Below are 25,647 nucleotides of genomic sequence, written 5' to 3'. Positions count from 1 at the left end.
GCACCTTGCTTCATAAATAATCTCTCTGAAGCTAATGGGACTATTCAAGGAATAAGAAGCTGCAAAGCTGGTAAGAATATCAGAATCTCACCCAAACTATCATCAGTTTTCTGAGTCATTTTGACTAGCAGCTATACTATAGACTGCTTTATTGTTTTTGTATTTCATCAGAAACAAGCTTTGTAAATATCTACAGATATTTAGCATTGAATATGAGAAGAATTTACTCCTCATATTCAATGCTAAATATCTGTAGATATTTATAAAGCAAGTATGTTTCTATGTATTTTTTGATTTCTTCTGGCAAATTTTACTTCATTTTGCAACATTACAAATAATTCTTTTCAAGACGGAGGAAAAATCAACAGATTTCTCAGCTGCTCCACATGAACCAATACTTAAGAACCAAAAGAGGTGCATCAGTCTAATTGTAAAATGCTCTTTCATCTATTTAATAACCACACTATTTTTAAAATGTCTAGTAGCTGTCAGCCAGCATTGTGGATAAATGGACTGACTTTGTATAAAAAATATTTTTCCATCACTTGAGCATTTTCCTTTGCTTGTTCAGTTTGTTCAGACTGTGATCAAACTCCAAAGCATGAAGCCAGGCTGAGAGTGGTAAATGAGTTTGGGCTGGGTGGTAAGTGAAATGTCCACCCCAGAATCTGTTTAAGTCACTTAGTGGGGGTTTTTTTTTGAGTTAGCAGTGAAATAAGGAAGGAGCATTGTTTGGGAGTTTTAAACTAATGGAACAGCTGATCTACAAAACTGACAAGACTTCATTGAACTTCCTTTCACGTGGCAGGCGATAGGCAGTGGAAGAGTAGTAGTAGAAGTAGGGTAGAGGCCTGGGGTGGAGACCTAGGATCATAGAGTAATTTAGGAAGAAGAAACAACTTGCTTAAGATCAGCTTTTTAGATGCAACACTACATTTAGTACCTGTACAACTTTATGCACTCTTCAGTCCACTTGTAGTTCATCATACAGACTGTGTAAGGTCTGTACAAAAGCTGAACAGCAGGTAGACTGACAGCTGGACCGGAGAGGGGAAAAGATGAGATCTTCATTGGACAAGCAAAATGGGACAAGGAGAGAAAATGAGTGGAGAGCCATAATAGGGAGACAGCAGAGGAAGGGAGAGAGAAACTGAGCTGTGATTAGGGGTAGGGACAGCTGAGACTTGAACGAGAAGGCTGGATGTGGGTGAGTGGTAAGATGCTTTGTTATTAATTGCCTCTTAAAACCAAAAATTATTCCAAAATGGAAGATAAAAATGGAGACTTGAAGCTGCACAGTGTCACTTCAAACTTGTGTTAATTGATGAGGATATCTTAATTAAGTGGTCAAATACTGCTTTCTCACTGGGGCTCTTTCTTCTCTGCTCTCTGGGGAGACATGAAACAGTAGTGTGTAACGAAGGGGATGGAGGCTGCATAATGAATGAGGTGGAGGATTGCAGAAAGACAAAGGAGGTGATCTCATGGACAAGATGGTTTAACACTACCCTGGAAAAATTAGGTTTTTTTCCTTTTCTCTGCAGTAGAGTTGTGCTGAGACAAGTCATTTTGGGGGGTGGAAATTTTCCACAGATGGCTGCTTGATTTTCTGCAGAAACTACTGAGTTCCTGGGGTCACACTTGCAGAAATGCTGAGTGTCTGCAGCGGTTGCTGAAAAGGCCAGTAGTTGTGCTTTGGACATAGAAGCTGTTATATTCTACAGAATACTGTGAGAAACAAAGGCATGGATATCCCAGATTGCCCACTGAAAATTGTCATATTTTGACAAAAATGTTCCTATGTTTCCTTTCCTCATCTGTAAAATCAGGATAATAGTACTCAGTCTTGTTGCTGGGGACAGCATCTGTTTGCTAGCGTTTGGGAGGCACTCTTAGGCTATGGTGATGTGCAGTACAAAAGTTCAGGAGGAAATTAATGATTTTATCTCTGCAACACAACTTGAATAGTTTATAGTAAGTATGTCATGAGCATTGAACAATAATAAAACAAACTGTTGTGTATCTGCTTATTAAGGGCTTGTCAGCATGAGAGAATTCATTTCACATAGAGCTGTGTTTGGCACCTACGAAAAGACACCAAGAGACATCCACCAGACACAATTAAGAGCCCAGGGTAACTGACAAAATACTGCTGGTTCACACTTATTCAGTTTGAAACTGTGATAACTGTGTGCAATATCATACCTTTTGCATCCACATGTACACTGTGACTTTGCACACACTTTGAGCTGTGCTCTTTCCCCCATTTCAGTTTCTTCTCTCTTCTTTTCACAACAATAATAAACTGTAAGTACTGGTAATTTTTATAAGACAGTTTCATTAAAAGTATTTCAATATTCAAATCTTAGACTGCAGACATTGCACAGTGGGTGGCATATAACCTCAGAGATTTGTAAGGCAACCCAGAGGGTAAAACCATAAAATTAAAAAGGCGTTCACCAAAGTGATGCTTTAAAATTTTAACAAGATAGTAATTGGTGAAACAAATCCAAAGAATTCAAGTAAATCATGGAATTATCGTATGAGATATAGTTGACCCATGGCATGAAAGTTGAAGAAACATGCTATGAAAATTACTCATCTTGCAAAAAATTAATGACTGTTCTCTAAATTGCAACATAGCCATTTCCTGAAAGAGTGCTATTTTAGACAAGTTTCTAAAAATTCTTTAAAGTCCTTGTGTGTCTGTCTTCTGGGCATTTGAGACATTGCCTTTGAAATATGGCTATTTAGCAGTTCTTGAACAGTTCCTTTGGACATTGAAAAGCTTTCTCAGTCAGGGCAGCTAAGGTTAACAAGATCTGTTAACATATTGTGTTGGAAATGTCATTATTAATTTACCTTGTGGTTGCTGGAGGTGAAGATCTGTCATTTTCCATCAAAGAAAAGATTCATGAGCTGCTAAAGTAACTGACATCAGGATTTTTTAGGTGATCCCCCAATATGTGCACTTTTTGGGTGATTGTCTGTTAGGTGTTTGGAGCCTAATGGAAAAGTACCTTCTGTGAGAATGCAGAAGGCTCAGTACACAGAGCAGAAATGGCTTGGGGCAGTTGAAGAACCCTACATGTGCAAACCCTTTGGTTTGTTCAGGACAACTGAGAGCCTTATAGCATGCAGCAATGTTTTAATATTAGCACACTCTTCCTTAACAACAGTCCCAAAAGTCAGCCTGTGTTCACCACATGGACCACTTCCTAGACAGAGCAGCAGTAGGTGGGATACTTCCCAACAGTAGACAGCATGTGCCACACAGTTGTCTAAAAATGTGTCTTTTGTTACCCTCAAGTTCTGAGCTCACTGCTTATGATATCAGGTCTTGAGTGCAGTCTTCTGTCAGTAAATGGATGAACCCTCCAAAACAACACAATCAGTGAAGCTAACCCAAGAAACAGTCCTCTGGAAGCAGTCAGCAATCATTGTTGTCTTCCTCTTGGATAGTTAACTGCTTCCTATGCAACCAAAAGTCAAGCAAAATTGCCGAGCAAATTTCCTGGCCGAGGCAAACCTGTCAAAGACTTTTTCACAAGTCAATAAAGAATTACAATTACAATTGTAGAGCAGAGCACCCTTTTAACCATGAGGCACAGACAGAAAATCAACAGTTATGTCAGATACTTTCAAAAAGAGATGAGTTAGGTGTGCAAGGAGAGGACTGGTGGAGATTTTAGGCTGGAATTGCAGTGCTTCTAGTAGATATCCCCTGTACAAAGTGGGGGAAAGTTGCAATGCTTAGGGCTCAGCAGCAGCATAGGGAAGCAAGGTTACTTACCAAAAGAGGTACACATTTGCTTCAGAGGAACCAGGAGTCACAGTGAAGCAAACATCTGTGTGATATAAGCTACATCTGCACAGATGTGGTACCTGTGTATCAGCTCAATGGTATGTGTGGCCACTATTCACAGCATCTCATTTATTGTGAAGTAGATTCCTCCTCCTCACCCGGGAAGCATTACTTTCATAGCTCTGCCTTAAGCACTGGATGGGATGGGAGTGGATTTAAAGATGTGTGCTAGCCCACACTGGATATTTTGCCAGAGCAGCCCTGTCGGTCAGAGTTATAATAAACTAGAATTTATTCTGGGGAAAAGGTCATCATTAATAGTTGTACTGAAAGGTTCTATTAACAGAAAGTCTTCCTTATGTGCTATAGTTACACAGCATTTTTTAATAGATCACTGGAGCTGTGCTGTGATATCTTTACATGGTTCAGTCCTGGCCTAGTCCAGAATTAGGATAGAATCAGACTAAATTCACATTGCACCAGTCACCATAATTCTGGAATTTTCTAATTTTTGAGGAATATGCAGTCTTACTAATATGCTGCTGATGTTTGTTTGTATTATATGTACATATAATTGAGGGGAAGGGGAGTAATGTAATGCAGATAAATTATGTGTATGAAGTGTTGATTTATGGACAGAATTAGCCTGTCTGCATGTCTAGAAATTAAAATAAATGCTTGTATATATTCTTTATTACAGCTCCATCCAGTAGAAGACCAGGGGACCCTCTGGTTATTTCTGATATCAAGAAAGGAAGTGTTGCCCACAGGTAAGACATTCCAGCTCCCAGTAAAAATCTGTTTCTGATGTGTAACCAGCCAGATTCAAGTTAAACAGAGGGAGCTCATGAGGTACTGTGCTTTGTTTTTATTTTTTTGTAAATAACTCTTTTTTAAAATCCATCTTGTTTCTATAATAATGTTTATGCCTTTAAGGTACCTGGCTTTAATGTTACTAGAATTTCATGTGAGCTTGGTCACTTCTTCACAGAACTGGGACACTCGAACTGGGTGATAAGTTGCTTGCAATAGATAACATTCGACTTGACAACTGCTCAATGGAAGATGCTGTCCAGATCCTTCAGCACTGTGAGGACCTTGTAAAGTTAAAGATCCGCAAAGATGAAGATAATTCCGGTATTAGCAATGAGCCCATTGGAATTTCTTGTGTATTTTCAGGATTTCTAGAACACAGGGGTTTACTTTTACATTTAAACTTTAGTGAAATACTCTTTTTCTAAACACGGGGGTTTATGGTAATGATAATCAGAAAATGTCACCTAAAAAGAATTTTAATTGTATATAAAGTTTTGGATTTTCTCACTAGCTATATGGCCTGCTGGACCTGCACTGCAAAGTGAGGTCTTCAGTTTTCTAGAAAGGCAGTTTTCTGCGAAGGCAATTTCCTCTCAGGTGCAGCCATATAAAGACATGAGAGACAGCCATCTCTGTCTCTTATCCGAGTGTTGAGATTTTAAGTTCGGAACCATGGTTAGCAAAGCATGGATCCGTAGGCCTCAGTTCTCCAGCAGAGGGGTGAAGTGCATGCTTTGTCCATAAACTTAAAAATTTGACTTCAGGTATGACTGTTCACGTGCTTAAAGGTAAGTAGCACTTTACGTGCTGTCCTGGAGGGCTGATGGAGGGGCCATGTCTGATCAACCCAGTGTAAATAATGGACCTGCTACAGTTTTGCACACCTACACCTATTAATAGTCTTGTCTCTTCCACAGTATGGGTTCCATAAGAGCAGAATTTCTACCTGGAGATAATAAACTGAATTCTATTATGCATCGTAGTGGCAAAGGAAGTTAGGCAGTTGTAACTACTATTACTACAGCATTACACAAGAGCATGAATTCTGAAGTTCCATACAGTCTCACAGCAAAAGGGCACAACCTGCCGGACTTAATTATTTAAAATCAAGTGCAACTGTTGAAAGTGTTTAGAATTGCACAAGAACACCATTTTCCTTTAATTGCTTTTGAAAGCAAACAATGTTCTCAGTATGATCAGTATATAGCAAAGGCAGATGCATTTAGTTAGTACCTTGTGCAAATTGGCTTTCAGAAGTAAATTTTGATCCAGCAAAGTGAACTGCCACTCCTCGGCAGGATATTGTGGTTAGGTCCCTGCAGGTGTTGAGGTGGGATTTGCTACACGTGGTTGGTCCATCTTGGACAGAGACTGGCCAAACTGTCCATGGGCTGTACATCCAAAGGGGCACCTGACTGTCAGTTGCTTTGCAAAACTGAGCAAACTAAGTATATTACAAAGAGCAAACTGCAACTGCACTTGTCAGAAAATTGGTAGGAAGTTTTGAGTTTTCTCCTGCTCAAGAGGAGATCTGTTTTTTAAATGTTCATGCCACCTAGGATTCCTCCTTCAACTTCTTCCCTTCATTTAGGAGACTCATCATAACTCTGCAGACAAATTACCAACAGACCATAAAAGAGAAGCATGAGTTAGAGCCATGTAGAAGAAGTAGTAACTTCTCCCACACTTTCAAACACTTGTGGGCTTGCTCTATGTGTCATGTCATCCCACCACTCCCCCTCACCTTTTGGATAGAATCTTTTTGTAGGACAGCTTCTATTTCCATTGAAGTTGGTACACATTTTCCGTTGTTGTCACTGAATTGTGAATTTGAATCTCCACCCATGTAAAGTAACATCTTTGCTCTCGGAGGTATTGCGCACCATGGTACCTTGTATAGATCTTAGTCTGAGTGAGATTCCTATTCCAAGGTTTTCTTTTACACACTCACATTTCTTATTTTACAATTAACATCATATGTCTATATCAAGATTCTCACGCAACTACAGTGTCTTAGCCAGACTTGATTGGTGTAACTGAACAGATTCAATTGTAAATGGACAGCTACTCAGAGACCTACAGAAAAGAATATTCTTTATACAAATGCTTCCCGTAACAGTTGACTAAGTGCCAAAGTGTAATTGAAATTATTTATAGCAGATTTCAAGTACTTTGAAATTGAAAATGAGTGTCTCCTGAAATGTTAAAGCATAACTGTTTTAAAAACAGTGGCAAAACAGTAGCAAAGGTGTAGCAGAAAGTGTGCCTCGATTAAAATTTTTTTTGTTTATTTTCTATGAGTTTACTTATGAAAGTCTTTTTTTTCTCACAAAGGGAAGAAATGCGCTGCTCAAACTCAACAGAGAAAAATAATCAATAAATTCCCAGAGAAAGTAGAAGCCTGATGCTAATTGATGAGCAGTCATGGAGCACTCCAAATAATTTTCTAAATGACAGGATTAAGATTTAAACTTTTTAATTCTCCATTGCATGCTTTTTTAAGGAAGGTGAGGAGCAGGGGTTCCTCCCTAGGTTCTCATTTCTTCCAAATGCTTCCTTTTTATATTCATTTTTTAGTGTTTCTAGCTTCTAGCTATTCTTTCTGCCTTCTGCTTTTCCTTCCTCTGCTGTCTCTCCAACTCCTTCCTCCTCCAGACAGTTGTATGTGTTTCAGAGCTGTGTTCCTCAGAGCCACCGTGCAGCTGAGGCCAGCAGCAGGGTGATACATGTCATGTGCTTCCCAGACTGTGCTGCTCTCTGCCCTTTTCCCTGTATTGGTCAGATGTTACTCTGAAGAGCAAGAGACTAGTGCACAGAGCAGAGGCACTGCAGCACAGAGTCTGCTTTCATTAAATGTGATTTCCAAGAGCTATCTACAATTGTATCACAAGGAAAAAAAAAAGAAAAGATGAAAAATCTCAAAACATGAGACCCACAAGCATGGTAGATCGATTGTATTTCATCCCCAGAACGAGGTATGTTTTCACTAGGTTTTTTCTTGCCAGCTTCCCAAACTGAGGACAATTAACCTAATGGCTACCACCCTTTCTTGAATATCAGCATTCTTTGCTTTTGTGGCAGAACTGGCCTTCATTGTGAATTCAGGCCACATGTATGCCATGTTCCTGGATAGCTGACATTGCTGCTGCCTGGAGAGCACTGAAGAGAACAGCAGAGCATCCCACCATTCATTTTCTGACCTACAGAAGACACACATAATGGATCAGTCTTCTTTCCAATCATTCACTGGGATCTGTAGACTTCCAGCCCTCACGTGGCAGGACTGCTGCTGAATAATGATTTCTTACTCACTTCATGTTTATAGCAGAAGAAATCAGTATTGTGTCAAATGCCAGCTACATACATTGTATTTAAGCTTACCCATTGATGAATTCTCCTCCAGCTCTGATGATTGTTTGGTGAGACTAAGATTTCAAAATAATGCAAATTATTCATGCAATATAATGACATAAAATCTATTGAAATTATTGTTTAGCTTAGTTGATAATTCAGTATTCAGAAGCTATTTTTAATTGTCATAAAAACTGAAAACATGTCTATCAAAAAGCTGTATGCTTTTATAACACAGATGCTCATCTTATAATGACTTTTGACTTTTCCCAGAATTCTTTTGAGGGAGTTTGTATTTAAAACTCTTTAATTACCCTTGATTCTAAATACCTTCCATTTGGTTCAAGAAACAGACGAGTACCAGTATTTATACAATAGTAGCAACTTGTATTTTCACTAATAATGTGACCTTGCAGCAAAGAAGGCCAACAGCCTCCTGGTCTGCAATAGGCAGAGCCCTGCCAGCAGCTCCAGGGAGGGGATCCTTCTCTTCTGCTCAGCACTGGGAGAGACTTCTGGAGTGCTGGGTCCAATCTTGGACCCTCCCATACCTGAGAGACACAGACACACAGCGGATGGGGTCCAGCGAAGAGTTGCGAAGACGATGAAGGGGCTAGAGCATCTCTTCTATGAGGAATGGCTGGGGTACATGGAACCACTCAGCCTGGAGAAGTGAAGGCTTAGGGGGGATCTTAGCAGTATGTATAAATATCTGAAGGGAGGATGTAAAGCAGACAGAGCCAGGCTCTCCTCAGTGGTTCCCAATGATAGGACCAGAGGCAGTGAACACTAACTGAAACATAACGAGGTTCTGTTTGAGAGTGACCAAACGCTGGCACAGGTTGTCCAGGGACACTGTGAACTCTCCACCCTTAGAAATATACAAGAGCCATCTGGACAGAGTCCTGCACAAACAGCTGTAGTTGGGCCTGCTTGTGCAGACAGGTTGGACAGGATGGCATCCAGAGGTCCCTTTCAACCAATCATTCTGTGATTCTGTAACAAAATAGCCTGAAGTTACATTTTAGTACGAAAGAATGTCTAAAATTTTACATTGAGTAGAATTTAGTCGTAATAGGATGAGGGGAGTTTTTCTGATGACTTCTTGACCAGGTTTTGGCAATAAAAAAGGAATTGCACAATAGATAATTATTTTTTCCCAAAATAATCCAGTAGAATATGATTAAGAATTGTATCTGAAATGTAATCCTTTGAAAATGTTGTTCCACTACCAGTCACTAGACTGAATGTGCTATTTTTTTCATTCCCTCTTTCATAAGAAACCAATTGCATCCCCTTGGCATTTATTGCAGATGAACAGGAGAGCTCTGGAGCAATTATTTATACTGTTGAACTCAAACGCTATGGTGGGCCTCTTGGAATTACAATCTCTGGTACTGAAGAGCCCTTTGATCCCATAATCATTTCCAGCCTTACAAAAGGAGGATTAGCTGAAAGGTAAATTGGAAAGCAAATTATTTTTAAATGTTCCCTTTAACAAGATTTGGTTTGTTTACCTGAAGATTATGATTTTTATGGCTTAGCAATTATTTTTTTTATGGTTCTCCAAATCTGAGTTAATAATCTTTTTGCTGTTGATCTTTGATCCAAGTTCAGGAGCATGAGCAATACCTTAACAGGATGTACTTGAACATGCTATACAAGGCAGAGCAGAGGACTGTGGTCCTTATTATCACCAAGGAAAGGCTAATCAATCAAACTACTCAGTCACAGGAACATTTTAGCAACCTTTTAAAAACAATAGCCTTGTATAGTACAAAAAGTAAGTAAAGCACTTCATATGTCTTAAGTTTACCTGATCTTATTGTATATGTATCTGCCACTGCATCTATATGTGCACTTGCATACACCATAGCAAGCATTGTCCTGAGGAGCAGAAATGCTCCTCCTGATAAGTGATGGATAGAGAATAAAGAAAACTGGTAAGGTTTTCTATCAGCTGTTATTTCTAAGATTGGTAGAGTCATTGGTATCTGGTGATAGTTTCAGAGAGAACTTACAGCACACAAAACACAATACTTTGCACAGCCAAAACCAACAGAGCATTTACACAAAAATGATTTATTTTCTTCTCTCAGTTGACTCATCCTGATAGCTACATTGGTGAAATATCTGGTTGCTTGCTCAGACTCTTTTTATTTGTTATGTTGTGAGACTTCTAGAAACTTAACTCATTTCAGAACTTACTGAGCTGTCTGAGATTGCTCTTAAACACGTGGGCTGCAATGAATATCATCCACAGGGGATTAACTCAACTGTCACAGTACCACAGAAATCCACATCTTCATGCCTCAGCTTTGCTATTGTCACTACAACGAAGGTGACTTGATTTAAGTGTTTCTAACAAAATAATTACTCTGTAACACAACTATAAGAGCAAAATGAAAGAAGGAAAGGGAGATGAGGTTTTCATGTTCCAAATATGAAAAGATATTGTCTTTGTTGCATTTTATTCTCTTTTCTCAATGTTTCACTTCTCTCTTATTGTAGGACTGGGGCAATTCACATAGGAGACAGAATCCTGGCAATAAATAGTAGCAGTTTGAAAGGAAAACCTTTGAGTGAAGCCATTCATTTATTACAGATGGCAGGAGAAACTGTCACCTTGAAAATCAAGAAGCAAACAGATGGTGAGTGTGGTCAAGGGTAGCATCAGTGATCCTTAATGTGTGTGTTATTCCAGATTAACAAGCCATCTATGAAAAGCATTGTGTCAGTAGTAAAATGCAGATTCTTCAAACTGCAGTAAAGTGATGACCACCACCAGCCCTTTTTTTTATAATCCTATTCAGCTACCAGTCCCAAGAAATTTTCTGTTCCTGTGGGTCACCTGAGTGATGCTGAAGATGAAACTTCTGCTGCACAGAAATCTGGCAAGCTCTCAGATATCTATTCCACTACAGTCCCAAGTGTTGACAGCGCAGTAGAGTCATGGGATGGCTCTGGTATTGATACCAGCTTTGGAAATCAAGGTACTATCAAGAATGAAATCGACATTTAAAGTAGGAATTACTGCCTTCATGGTTGACCTTCCTTTGCCCTAAAAAGAACTTTTTATCTGTACCAACTTTAAACTCTATACTTTGTAATGTGTTGGTGTCTCATTATGACCACACACCTCACCAGGCAGCATGATTTCTTGCACTTGGCTGGCCTCAGATTCATTCTTTCATGAGGATGTGATGTGTTCTGAAACATTTATCAATACATTAACAGGCTTTTGTTAGCTTTACTGACGCCTGAAAAGCCTGGTCCATAGCTCATCCACAACTAAATGAGTTTATCCTTCAAATACAGATCAATGCAGGGCACAGAGCACTGGAGATGTTCATGAATTTCATGCCCATATGCAGTAATTTTTAACTGACAGCAGTTTTATTATAAACTGCTGAAGGGGGAACATTAGTCATTACTTATGATTTGTGAATTTTTTTCTTCTTCCTCATTCCTGCAGTATTAACATCTAACTTTCAGCTGTCAAAACCACTAATTCTATTTAAACACATGATTTTCCATAATGATCATTTTTCTACTTTTGTTTGACTATTGTTTTATATAGGATTTTCAAATAATCTCAGTTTGTAAGACGTTTATTTAGGCAGTGAGGGATACAAACATCTTTAAATATGCTTGATAACAAGAAAAATAATTTACACACAGCTTCAGTGTTTTATTTAACTCTTAAAAAAATGTTTATTGCCATAGTAAAGCATGTATTCCCACTACCTGGCAGGTATTTGGAGAGGTAGATCCTTACCTCAAATAATTTTTTCACTGGAGTTAGAGTTTGGATGTATTTGACCCCTTTTCTATTTTTAACTGTTTTGGTCAATTTATCAAAATAAATCATGTTAGATTTTCTTCTGAATTTTTAAGTTCCAAGGAGAACTATTACTGAAAAAGTGCAAAAATTGTAGTTCTCGTTTCCTGGGTCCATTGATGACTTTTGGAGCAAATTGTTCAGCTGTGGAAAGGATTGAGGCCCAGAATGCTTTCTAAAGTCCTGATGATTCAGATACTATGCCAAGACTAAACCAGTATCTCAAAGTAGATTTTTTTTTTTTAACTCCCTTGAAAAATCAGCCCAGACTTGGCTGGATATGTGGCACTGCTGCTAAACAGCCTGAGTGTAAACAGATTGGCACCTTTTCCCTTGCTGTGGTGGTGGCCCACATTTCTATTAAAGTTCATTCTGTCTTGACCCGTTAAATGGAGTTTGGCTTCTCTCCAAACATTTCTGGGCATAAGCACAGGCTAAGCAAATTGAGGAGTTGGTGGAATGTTTCTGGAGCACCAGATAATGCTTTATCCTATTAGTTACCAGTTTAATGCTGATGAGCTGTCTTTTCTCTCCTCGAATTAATACCCCATTTTGTACCTTTGTCTAATGTGTCTGCATTACTAATCAGAGCCTTCCCCACCCAGCAGCCACATCTTCACAACCCAAACCCTTCCTAGATTCTGTGAGGATCTTAATGTCTGCCAATTGGCTGCAGAATACACAGAACTGTAGTTACATGGGATTTGAGGGAGACAGGTCTAGACTGATTTATGGAAGCAAATTGACCTTTTTAGAGGGGTGACAGCAGTAACAATTGTTAGTCATCAACAAAACAGAACTTCCAAATCCAATATGCGCATCAGAAAACACCAATGAAAGAGCTAGAAAAGGAATATGTCAAGATGAAATATATTTTATATAAATATATATATGTCAGCTCTACCATAATGGATTTTGCTTACCAGATCAGCACCAGTTTGTGACAAGTTGATTCATGTGTTCATGGTACATCACTTGGAAACTGGTTCCTACTTGGAAAGCAGATCAGTTCAGTTAAAGAAATACTATTGAAGTAATACTTGCTTTGTAAACTTTGTAAGTATAAAGGCTATCTAATATCACTAACACAGCCTTGAGATATTTGGAAATGGCTGACAGAGAAATGACTTCCTGCAAGGTGAACTTTCCAAGGGTGTATATTGGTCCTGGGTGGCATGTGTGCTCATAGTGAGATGGGCCTTTTCTGAGCTCTCAGAGCCCTAGCAAAAAGGGCATCTGGAAAGCAAGTTGATGGGATTTTTCAATGCATCTTTGCAAGCTCTTTTTTCCCATAGATCTGAAGCACAATTTTATTAATAGCTTAGCTTTAATTTTGGGCATGTTAGTGTATATTTAACACATCTGTAACACATTTGATTTATTCATTAATATTCAATGTAGCATTAGCAAATTGGAAATGCATAAATTGCAGTGATGTCTAGAACTAAATATAGAAGCAGCTGAGACATAAACAGTAGGAGGACAGTGTTTGTTAGATGTATGTAAGAATTTGCTTTCAGTTCGCTTTTCACAGGAGAAGCTCTAGAGCAGACCTAATTCCAGCCATAATTTAGGCAATAAATAAACTGACTACAACTGAACAATCATGAATTCACAAGTTCTAGAGAAACCAGCTTCAGAGATGTGCTTTTCTGTCATTATAAAATATGCAGTGCTGTAAATATCTAATTTATCTTTTTAGGACACACCTATCAGGCTTCAGGATACAACTTCAATACCTATGAGTGGAGGAGTCCTAAACAGACTAGTTTGTCCCCTCCAAGCAAACCACGAAACCACCCATTTCATGATACAGGGCTGAGTGATGATGAATGGGATCGACCTACAGCAAGCAGGTAAGTTCCCATACGAGTTTCTGTTTTCTGATTTCCAGGTGCAGCAGTGCCTCAAAAATGAATACTTTCTGTCTGGAATGAAATTATGTTTTTCTAATGAAGTTGTAACAGCTCTTCCTTTAAATATAAGGTACAGGATTTATACTTCATGAAACTTGTTAGGGTAGATTAGTGATTTTTATGGAAGATTGTCATGTCAAAACCAAGACCTTTTTCTTTGAGTTACTTCAGCCAAAAAAAAAACCAAAACATCTATCTCTTAAGAATAAACAAAACAAAAAAATTAGGGCATTTCCCTGGGCAAGCTTCAGAAAAAATCTGATCTGTTTTGAACTCCACAAATAAAGTTACTAAAGACTACTGGCATGTTAATCTTTTGTCTTCCATAAAAATTCTGCTTTTTGGTTTGGGCAAAGAAGCAGAAATTACAGTCTTCTTCCATAAATGCTTGAGACATCCACAGTGATTCAGTAGGAGTGATCCAGGTAGACATGTCTTAGCCAAAGCTATGGTAGTTTGCCATGCATTTATTCCTCTTCTTCTGAGAAGTAAATCTCCCTTTCAGTTAATTTGTCTGCAGACAAAAGCATTTCCTGAAGGAAATATTGTTCCTTGACAGTTCTTACAGACAGTGAAAGACCCAAAAGTCTCTTATTTTCTGTTCTAAGGTTGATGCATTAGTGGAACCACTGCAGAGACTTGGGTAATTCCTGCCAAAGAACAGTTGTTTTTCAGGTGAGGGAAGACAGGCATCACAGTTAGATTTCTGTGCTCTTTGTACATGCACATCCTTCATGAGAAGTAGTTTCTTGGTGTACCAGCACAATGAGCCTGAAATCCCAGTCTGTGAAAAATTCAAGTTTAGTGCTAAAGAAAACCTTTCTGATGCCTGTAATAAACATAGTGGATACGTAAATCCATAAGGTCCAGTCTGTTACCTTTGAAATACAAATCAAGGCAAAGTTTAAGTGCTGCTTTCAGAATCCAAATTACAAATCCTCTGATACAGCCAATTGCTCAGTGGCATTTTGTCAGGAGACAAGCCTGGCAAGATGATAGCTAAGATCTGGGCGAGCGTGAACTCTCAGTCCGTATCCAGCTCCTTTGGTCCCCTAGTAGCCAGAAGCACACTGGAATTTTTCATGGGCTAGTAGTGGACAATGTTTAATAAAGGAAATTACCATAGGTTTCTTCATGCTGCCCATTCTTGGTAAGCTAATATCTTTCGTTTAATAGCAGCATCTTTATCTGCACTTGAAGTCCATACTTTGTTTTTCAAATGAGGTGCAGCCATAGATTCCAGAGCACCTGCTGTTTTGCTGCTATGTAAGTAATGGGCTGAAAAAGTTGATGAGCAGTGAATCAGGATTGTAAAGTACAGAATCTTGTAATTGAAAAACATATATTCTATTACTATTTTAAAGCACTGTTCAGCAGAAAGTATGCACATTAAAGAGTCTTGTTCTACTTGCCAATGTGACTTACCCCTGAGATATTCAATACAAATTGCAATAATTATTATTTTAACCCCGTATCTGTAACCTGATGGTGTTCCTATACCAAGTGCTGGAGTATTTGAGAAGGGCATATGTGTTCTTCCAGCCTGTTACAGAGATCCCTCTTCTCTGCCTCTAGCTAAGCAGCTTAGTTTCTTCTCTGACACTAGAAAGTAATTTTTTCTTACCTTTATTTTGTGTAGCACAGCTTCCAAGAATATGTGGCAACAGAAGGAGACTGAGACCTTGGGAGAGAACCAAGAAAACCATTTAAAGCAAACTTCTGTAGAAAGATCAGGTGGAGAGAGCGTCAGGAGCATGAAGAAAGAGGGAAAGATGTGGAAAGGTGCCTCTGGAGGGCAAAGGAAAGGTGGGGGACAACTGGAAGAGTGGAATACTGCCAGGTAGGGAAACAAAAAGTGCACAGTGATATCTAGATGGGCTGAGGTGAGGGAGTGGGGTGGGTAGGTGGTGAGAGGAGGAGGGAAGAAAGGAAAAGCTGTTGAAATGAGAAAAACGGTAAAAGCAGAAAACACCACATTAGCATGCCATTGAGTGACAATGAAATTTCACTGGGTAACTGCATGAAACCAGAGAGCTTCAACCACTGTGTAGCCTGATGTCTACCTATCACTGACAGGTAGGACAAGTTACAGTTCTTGCCCCAGAGAAAATGTTTTACACATTAAAACAATACTTACAAGAATGAGTCTGCCAGATCCTAGAACATCCTATCACTTTCTGAATTTAAAAAAAAAAAAAGCCAAAAAGATTTTGTCTGTCAATAGGCAATAAGAACCAAATTATTTTGATCATCTGCCCTACTACCCTTTCCTTCAGCAATTTTATGCATCTGAATTTCTGATGGCTCTTTGAATAAGCATCAGAAAACCAAATATATTTGTTATAAGTCAAACAATATTTCATATGACATAAAATTAATCTCTCAGGTTTCAGATAAAAAAGCCATCTAGACGAGAAATTATTTTGGTACCTCTTGGTTTTTTGGTGCAGTAGCTCAGCTACAAATTACTCATGTGGCTGTAACGAAGATGCAAAAGTTGAGATTTCATACACCAGGAGACAAGACACAGAAAAAGGGCAAAAGAGGAGATGAGAGCAGAAAAAGAAATTGCTTCAGCTAAGAGGTCAAGACATGTAGGCATCTTAATTTCATATTTCACAGAAGTCATAGAAGGAATGGACCTTCAGTTCTACGAAATCCAGAGTTTGCTGTCACAGGCAATTGTCTCAAATTATCCTGTTCTTTAGCTCAAGTTCCATTTTATTTTATTAGTAAGCAAGATAACAAGAGGTATTGTAATGGATAAATTAGTCTACCTTCAGCATTGGCTATTAAAGAAACTACTTAGATTTGTTGAAAGATCTCATTTCAGAAGTCAAGGATCTTTCTAAAATCATGTTTTAAATACTTTCTTATCTTGCCTGGGAGGAATTGCATCTGTGATCTGAGTAGGTATTCTCACCATTGCTGTATCTATTGCAATAACTTAGAAGAGACACTGATGCTAGGTGGAGAATCATTGCAATAAGAGATTGAAATGGCTGACCATTGTCTGCTTGACTGATTGTAGCTGTAAGAAAGCATCTCTGAGGCAGAGTATCATGTGTGTGAAGCATTCAAGCTGTCATCTGTTGTGCTGGGCAATTCTCCTATTTAAAAGCTATTCTGTTAACGGAGTTATGTTCACGCTATTCTCAATAATACATTGTTTGTCAAGCAAGGCCTCAGATGCTTCCATAATAGTGTTTGCTCTGTTTATGTGCTGTTAAGCACCACTAGCTGCAGTCCATGGGCAGCTGCTCCAAAGTAACAGCTTGCTGCCACCAAAAGGGTGAATTGTCATTCTTTCCCTCCTCATCCTTCCCTTTATGTGCCTTTCACATGACCAGTCCCCTCACATGCAGCAGCTCTAGTGCTTGTGTGAACCTTCGTTGAGCTGCTTCCCCTTGCCAAAACAGCAAAAAACTCCTGCTTCCTCCCCTGCAGACACACATACACCGTAACGGTGTTGCTTTGGGCTGTATTGCTGCAGCCCAGAGTTGGCATTTTGTATCAGACCTCTCTTGCTGGGCAACTTCCCTAAGCATTGCTGTCACCAACATCTGCTCCAGAGTGCTAGTAATAAGGCTTTGGTGCATTTACAAAACACCAGAGGCCTAAGTTTTCATGCAAGACAGTTGCATCCCTGAAAGTTCCTCTGTGTTTATGTATGAAACAATTGGAATGGTTTATATTGTGGCAGTCAAGCGGGCTCAAATTGATAATGATAAATGCAGCTTAGGCTGAAGGAATCAGGTAAAAAGCACCACCATCCCTGTTTTGCAAAATGCTGTTTGCAAAAATGAGGACTCTTTCCATATTGGCTGGGGGAAGTCTGTAAGGTTGAAAGGTTTTATTGCAAACATTCGTTGCACGGAGCAGCTCTGCACACAGCTACTGGTTGATTCGTTAATTTTCGTAGGGAGGTCCCAGTTTCAATCTAGTAAAAATGTGTATTGAATTGTTCTTGGAATCCATTTATCTCCTTACTGAACAGCTCGCTGCTCAGATCCTGCCAGCTGCTAGCGACTGCCAGGTTATGAGAAGGCTTGTCTGTCATGTGCTCTGCATGTCCATCCAGCCTCTCCTGATCAGCAACTCTCCCCCACTCTCCTGCGTAACGTTTTGTCATTCAAGTTGCAATCTGTGGCAAGGCACGTGTGTAATATATATTTTTAGAGGAAAAAAGTCCACTTTTTTTTTAACTTCTCATTGTAAATCTAGCTTCACAGGTGCCCATGATAACACCGAGGCTGACCAGGAGGAAAATTTCTGGTCTCAGGCTCTGGAGGATTTAGAGACCTGTGGCCAGTCAGGAATTCTGAGGGAACTAGAGGTAGAACAATCTTAACCTTTCTTTCCAATTATAGACAAATATAATGATTTTGGTTTGGTTTACATTCATTTTATTTTCTCCTTTTTTCTTTTAAGTTGCACTAATCCCACCAATTCATTTAAAGCTTTAACCCCTCTCCACAGGACAAGGCTGACAGGCGTCTGTGTTTGAGAAACATGACTCTCTTGGTACCTACCCTTTACCTTTATATTTTCGCTTGTGCAGCTGCCTCCCCTGTCCCTAACCAGAGCTGTTTTCTTTTGTACAATGCAACCAAAATTCTATAAACACGTTCACCTCAGAGCTTTGGACTTGCAGCTTCTGCTGTGCATAACCATCAACGCTGTCTGCACAGGCAGCAAACGGCACAGAACTTCTTAAGTGGGCATAAACTTCCTGCAGCAATGTGTTCCATTCTCTGACAGACGCTTCATGCAGCTTTTCTTAGCATGTTGTAGGTTGTATTTTAATTTGAAACTGAACTTGATTAAGATGAACATAAAAGAAAATCAGCTTCTCAAAATGTTTACCTATAATCTTACTACTGTGCAAAAAAAATAGCTGCCAATGTGAGAAATGTTTGTTATACAGCATTTTCTTCACTATATAACAAATTCTCACATTTCATCCTGAAGTTCATTGTAAATCTAACCATGCTTTTTGTTAGATTGTGATAGGGGTTGAGGGGGAAGGAAACAGAGACAGAGTGACTTTGAGTCTTTATTTTTCTAATCACCTTTTCTCTAAGTTGTCTAATCAGAACAATTATGATTATACTGCCACTTCAAGCTACAAAATGAAAGGTCCTGAAATATTTTCTTTTATGTTCTTTTAAATTCCTGGAGCTGCAAAACTGGCAGAATCTCATTTTCATTTTTATGTTATATAAAGTCCTTTAGCAGCCAGGAGGAATGTGAATGGCATAACTGAGGGAAAGGTTTTCAGTTCAGATTAATTTACTTCCTCAGATTTATGGCTTTTGTATTGCATGTATGGGTAGAAAAATGTGGTTCTCATGTATTTATCATTGCAAACCAGAGAAATGTAGGAGAAAATGTTATACTGGTTTAATTCCATACTTAGATATGGTTCAGTACTGCAGGCTTCTCTTGTAATTTTCAGTATTCAGAGCATAATAAAAGGATATGGAAATAGATAATCCAAAATGGAGATAGATCATTGATGCTGACCAGAATTCAGTTACCTCAACATGTTGAATTTTCCTCAGCCTTTCACTAAAATGAAATTCCGAACTATAGACATTGTACCATTTATAGCATTGCCTTGTTGCACAACCCCAGCCAGAGTCATTCAGTATGACAGGATGCTGAGAATGGCCATGCTTCTGTTTTATGAAGTGCCACTGCATAGTCAAGAACTCCTTATCATTTCTCATTTCAAGGTCTTCAGCCAAAGAACAAAGACACTTGTTTGCCAAGTTCTCTGGATGCTAACTCCATCAGGCAGTAACATCAGTCATTACTGAGTACAAGAGAGACTGTTATGGCTACAATATATTACCTCATAGTGATAGTGCTGGAGCTCAGAGAAAGAGTGGTGACAGACATGGTCACCAGAGTAAGAAGCAAACATTTATTTGCCTGTTTTGGCCTTATTTTTAACTTCTCATTTTCAAGCAGGCTGCCTGTATCCTGTCCCTGTCAGAGTTCAGGTTATGGCTTTTTAATTTCGCTTTTCACTTGTACATCAGCACTAGAGAGGATTAAATAGGCATAAATGCAGCATACCCTATCCCAGCAGTGGCACCTCTGTACAGCAGCTGCACCGCAGTGCATTTGCCTCCTATTCTCCAGAGCAGAAAGTCCGTCACAAGGGGCAGGTGCTTTTCATGTCAGTCCATTTCACCCAGTGGATGAGGTGACTCCCGTCATCATCCTTCAAGATTTCATCCTCTGTGTATTCTTAGATCTAAACCAAAAGGCTATAGCTCTTGCCCCGAGACTGAAACCACCAGTGAGACAGGGGCCAGTATGAGTGCTAAAGCTAAGGCAGTCACTCCTGCAAAATATGCACGTTATGCCAAGTTTCTTTTTAGGCAGTGAGCTTACCCACACTCAGCTTTCCCCAGCTTGGGATGGTGTCCTGGCACACACTCTGTGCGTGCTGGGTCTAGAGCTGCCTGCACAGTCTGCTGACCCACATTTTTGAACCTTGCACGCACAGTCTGAATTGCAAATGTCTTCCTATAGCTCCAATTCCAACAAATGTAATTATGCCATAACTTAAATGTCATCTTATTTATGTGTAAAATATTTTTACAGTAATCAATTACACTATGCACTCTTCATTTTGCCAGGAAACTAGCTTACAAGCACAGCCACTCTAGTGCTCAGTATTTTAGTTTGAAATGCCATCTGCAAACTTTTGCCCATAGGGTTCTGTTATTGTTGTTTTGTTTTGTTACGGTCCTTTACTTCATAGTGACTTGCAAGCAGATTGAACATCTATCCTCTTGCCTTTTGCTGTGCCCTGAGTGATTGTGTTCTAACAAAGAATAGAGATGTTTTTCCTACTGCTATGAATTAACCCCTTTACTTAACCCGCATTCTCTGTTAAAAATTAACCTGTTCATTAATGCTCTAGGCCACAATTATGTCAGGAAGTACACTGAGTTTGAATCATGAAAACCCACAGCCTCGTAACCAGCTGGGAAGACAAGCCAGCTTCCAGGAAAGAAGTTCTGTAAGGCCACATTACAGTCAAGCTACTCGTAGCAACACATTGCCATCAGATGTGGGGAGAAAGTCCATGGTTCTGAGAAAATTTAAGCAAGAAATGAAAGAAATCATGTCACCAACTCCTGTGGAGTTACACAAGGTCTGTAATTTTTCTTCTGATAGCTTTAAAATAATATATTCAGCATAGGGAATCTAATTATGTGTCAATACAGTAAGCACTTTTTATAATGACTCCACAGATGTAATTTGTGGGCCATGCATATTAGTTCTTACAAACATATTAATGATAGATCCTTGTGGGGGGGAAACAAATAAATAAGATGCATCCTTGTCTACTATTTTATTTTATAATAAATCCTCAAAAGACACTGCTGTTTTGCAAGGAGCATCCACTGGTAATTTGAATTGACAATACTAATAAGTCATCTCTGCAAAATGTGTTCATTTAGAAAGCAAAGTTTAATTTCTAGAAAATACATTTCTTTAGGAAATTACTCAGGAGGATTTGGGTCTCCCATTGGTCCTTTTTCAAATTAACACTCATTTTGAATCAAAGACGTGAAACTGGATGTACATAATATAGAATGTTATTTCAAATCAGGTATTGCTTCTTTTGTCTTTATAATTCCTTTATAAAAAGGATAAATAATCTTCAGTCTATGCAACTTTTCACTACTCAAGACTATTGAAATCACCTGGTGATATGGAGGTGGCTCTGCACCCAAAGGAAGTACTGGATGAAGTATCTTTAGATTAAGTCTCAAGTCCAGTGAGGCCATAACAGCACCTGTTTCTAAAACTTTGAGGGACATTATAATGCTGTTCTCCTTGATGGGAATGAGCATCCCATTTCCTGCACCCATCTTCCTCTGGAAGGCCTGAGATTTTCCCAAGGAGGAGGCAGAAGCACAGAGAAATTTAATTTACATGTCACAAGTACTCATTCTCAAGAGATTTGGTTTGGATTCTAGTCCCTGGATTCTAGTGGGTTTGACTGAGTTTAGTGTGCAGTTCATTCAGTTCAGTAAGGTAAGGTAAGGACTCACTGAGTACAGGCTAAATGAATGTTTGTAGAAGGCAGTGGAAAATCAGTCTCATATATGGTAAATTGATTCATCACCAATGTAAAAAATCAGTAGGATGTGTTTTGATAGTTTTAAGCTATTCCTATTTCCAGAGTGATGTGAAGTGATTAATGGAGTTAGTTACTGTGCTCAGTTTTCCTGAGTAGTGAATAAATGTGAGATATAAAACAAAGGTATGCCACTAGGCACTTCATAGTGAGCTCACATTGAGCAAAGGCACACTTTTCTCCTATGAATTATAAACCCAGCCTTTCGTGATAAAATAAATCCTTTTCTGGAAAGGAGTCATCAGATTTCTGTTAATGAGTCAGTGGTATTCTGTGACAGTAGCTAGCTCTTAGAATCCTGGGCAGTACAAAATACCTTGTCCTTGAGCTTTCTCTGGCTTCAGCTGACTATTTTTAAGATTGCTGTGACCTTCCATTTTAGTGATTTCCAGGTTTTGTTCAGACAATATACCCACTTTTCCCTGTCTGCTGAAATGATGTTGAGTTCGCTTTTACTGTCTGTTTTGTCATCCACAAAAGAGTAATTTCCTTTCTAAAAATCTGAAAGTTGAACCTGTACCAAAGATTTTCCAAATCCTTATAGTCATTTGAGAAAAACAGACAGACAGCACTGGATCTTATGATCTGATTCCTCAAAGTAGGCTTGTTACCCCTGTGCTTGTTAACCCAGGCTGCATGGGCTGCTTTTGTATTCATGCCCATCTTAGCAAGTTCTTGTTAGTTTTCTTACTGGTTCCTGTGTATTCTCTCTCTTCCTTCAGTTTTGTATTAGACCTCTAGTTTAACACTAATAGCCTGTTCAGTTCTCATGGACAGCTTGTCCAATGATAGTTTTCCAAAAGAGCTGCAATGCCACAGCATCTCTGACTTCACTGTCAGAGAAATTCCTCGACTGAACTGTTTCTCGTGTATCATCTTGCTGGAAAATGTGCTCTGCCCTCTGCAGGCAAACGTCTTAATTAACTGATGACAATAAGAACTGTTGTGGAAGACTGTGATGGTAGAAAACAATTTTGAAATACAAGCAAGACATAGCTTGCCTAAGACTCACCTCAGTAAGACTTTCAGTCATGGACTTGACTGCATACTGCTGAGCCTTCCCAGTTTCTTGGGCAGGGCAGAGCAGGGCAGGTGCTCTTGTTCTGTCTCAGCACAATGAGTCTGCGTCCCTGCTGAGTCAGAGCCCATGAGCCCCATGGATCAGAGTTCAGTTTGCAGCAACTGAATTCTTCACTGCTCTTTCTTACTTCGGTGCATTGCATTCACCAGCTGTGCACTTGAACTGTCTTTGTCCTGAGGAAGCTAGGATGGAGATGTCATACAAATCTCTTCAAACATTAGTTCTAGATGGTTTAATAAGTAATGTCTCATTTAGCTGAATAGTGTATTACTATATCGGTACCCAAATTTAATGAATGCCTTTAACTGATTTTATCTACTTAGGTAATAATATAGATTAATATTTTTCTAAAAATCATAGCAGACCATTTTTAAAAAGTTTCACAGAGTACACATCCCTCTGAGAGCAAAAATATGCACAAGGATCAGATAATTTTTCAATATTATTATTGCAAGTAGTGATTAACCTAAAATTACAGTCAGTTAAAAGACCCCAATAGCTGATCTGTGCAAGATGCATGAATTTAAATTAAGCATTTTCCCATAGATTTGAGAGGGAGAAGAGGCATAGACACAGACTCAAAATGTGTAAGATTATGTTTTAAATTTGTAACTATTTAATTGCTTATGAAATATGAATTAAATTTCCATTTCAGCTTTCTTTTTCCCTTAGGCTTCTGATGTAAATTTCAAAGTCTAACAAATCACCCATAATGGAGATTTTGCTATTGAGATCAAACCTTCCAAAAAGAGTTGTGATCAGCAGCACAGATGATCATGATTTAGGTGTTGTGTGAATTGTTTGCAGTCTTACTCCCTTCAGACAGGGCTGCTGTAAGTGAAGATGAGAAACCTGTGTGGTAATAGGCCCATGCCTATTATTAAATAAAAATTGAGTCTTTCAGATAGCAGGGCTTTTACTCTGAGATTCCCTTTGAAGAATATATGCTGCCCTTAAAAGAAGTAGCCCCAAAATTATAATCTATAATACAAAATATAGTTCTCTGCAGATAATTTGCATCGAAAAATGTGACACCTGTCAAACATGCAACAAAATTAAGTCACTACCTTATCCCTTAAGTGAATAAATACCAGTTTCTTTAAGCTCCAAGCTCCTGTTAAATATACCCAAAGTCAAGAGAAGATAGCCGTAAGGGAAACAGGTTTTTAAAATCTAGGATCTGTAGATCTGAAGAACCACAGAAATGCAAAAATATATTGAAATACAAAAGTTGTGTTTGCAGGGCAGCGAGTAATTCCCTTCCAGAGTCCATATAAATCAGGGAAGTCCAACATGAACAAGTTGTGGGGGGCAGTAAAAGACTTTGAGTTATCATTCTCAATTTCTGCACCCCTCCTTGTCTCCTGCCCATCTCCACTGCAGTACTTCCCACTGTCCATCTACAGCAAAATTCTACTTCCCATGCCTCTTACCACTTGAAATGCTCCATTTTTGTCTCGCAAGCTGGGCATGAAGTAGGGTGTGCATTATTATAGACAGGACTTAAGCTGAGGTCAGCAATGTGGAATGGCTCTTCCTATAGACCTCTAGAGATGAATTTCTATGTATTTTGTTTACTAATAGATGGGAACAAAAAGCAATACTATCATAGAATATATGAATGGGAGCACCATTTGTGGTGAATTATTTTCCACTCCAGCTTGGATTTGAGGTCTTGACCTTGCAATAGTGTCCAGTTTGGAGTCTGAAAAGTAAAGGAAGATGTTGACCATCTGAACAGAGTCCAGAGGAAAACAAGCTTTATTTCACATCATTGCAGAGAAAGAGAATAAGTGATCTTGTTCTCTGTGGATATCAGAAGGCTTAAGCCTTGGCAAGGGTCATTTAGTTTAGACCTACGGGAAACATCTGAAGCACTGAAAGGGATTACTTTAATAGACTGTAGAATCTCCATCAGTGGAGATTTTAAAAAAGTGGGGCAGATAAAAGGGCTCTCAGAAATGGCTTAGATGCAATTGATCCTGCCTTAGGACAAGAACACAAGTCTAGATGACTTCAGAGTCCCCTGTTTCATATACTTTTGTAGTTCATCTGAGGTTGGATCTAGCTCCATTTAACTCCAGTGCCTGAGGAAAAAGGAAGGGGAAAAGAAAAGGAGTAAGTGTAAAGGGGGAAATTCCTTTTTAAAAATGTGCCATCTGTACTAGAAGAGTATGAAGTATTTTAAGTCTTCTACTCTTAGGGACCAGACCACATTTTTACATTTACTTTTCAAGTCTTCTTTAAGAAGCAGTTAACTTGAGGCACTCCTATCTTTTGTGATGGTGAGGAAAAAAACATTACCTTGTTTGAAGAGAATTTGGGTCTTGGTCCAGAGCTAAGTATTTTTAATTTCTGCCAGGAAGTGCACACAAGTCTGTCTATAAAATATATCTCCCTCCTTTATTTGCTCTTTTTTTAGTCTTGCAGAATGGTGGACTTAGAGCACTTTTGTAGCAGCTTCAAACACACTTCATATTAAAGCCATGTTAGATGTGCTTTGATATCACAAACAAAAGCTTCTGTTCATAACAAATTACTAGAATTGCCCCAGAGTCCTCCTGGCACAGCAGCTGTTGATACAAATATAAATCGTTCTATGGTGAATTATTTTGAATTTGCATAGCTTTTTCAGTAGCTGAAATTCCCACTGACTCCTAAAATTCATGC

General features: G+C 38.9%; 1 protein-coding gene across 1 annotated transcript in view; it reads left to right on the top strand.

Moving 5' to 3' along the window:
* Positions 1–25,647, top strand: part of GRIP1 (glutamate receptor interacting protein 1) — a gene marked incomplete at its 5' end in the record, with an annotated part of 104,314 nt that overhangs the window by 75,183 nt on the left and 3,484 nt on the right. The window contains 9 exons of the mRNA XM_009081039.1: positions 4,506–4,575; positions 4,797–4,942; positions 9,286–9,430; positions 10,484–10,623; positions 10,786–10,965; positions 13,516–13,669; positions 15,369–15,569; positions 17,954–18,065; positions 20,670–20,903. Coding sequence (XP_009079287.1) covers positions 4,506–4,575; positions 4,797–4,942; positions 9,286–9,430; positions 10,484–10,623; positions 10,786–10,965; positions 13,516–13,669; positions 15,369–15,569; positions 17,954–18,065; positions 20,670–20,903 — 1,382 coding nt within the window. The remainder of the gene's footprint in view (positions 1–4,505; positions 4,576–4,796; positions 4,943–9,285; positions 9,431–10,483; positions 10,624–10,785; positions 10,966–13,515; positions 13,670–15,368; positions 15,570–17,953; positions 18,066–20,669; positions 20,904–25,647) is intronic.

This window comes from Acanthisitta chloris, unplaced genomic scaffold (assembly GCF_000695815.1).
Source record: "Acanthisitta chloris isolate BGI_N310 unplaced genomic scaffold, ASM69581v1 scaffold2998, whole genome shotgun sequence".
Classification (NCBI taxonomy): domain Eukaryota; kingdom Metazoa; phylum Chordata; class Aves; order Passeriformes; family Acanthisittidae; genus Acanthisitta; species Acanthisitta chloris.
Note: the sequence above shows the minus strand (reverse complement) of the source record. Positions and strands in the feature narration are given on the sequence as shown.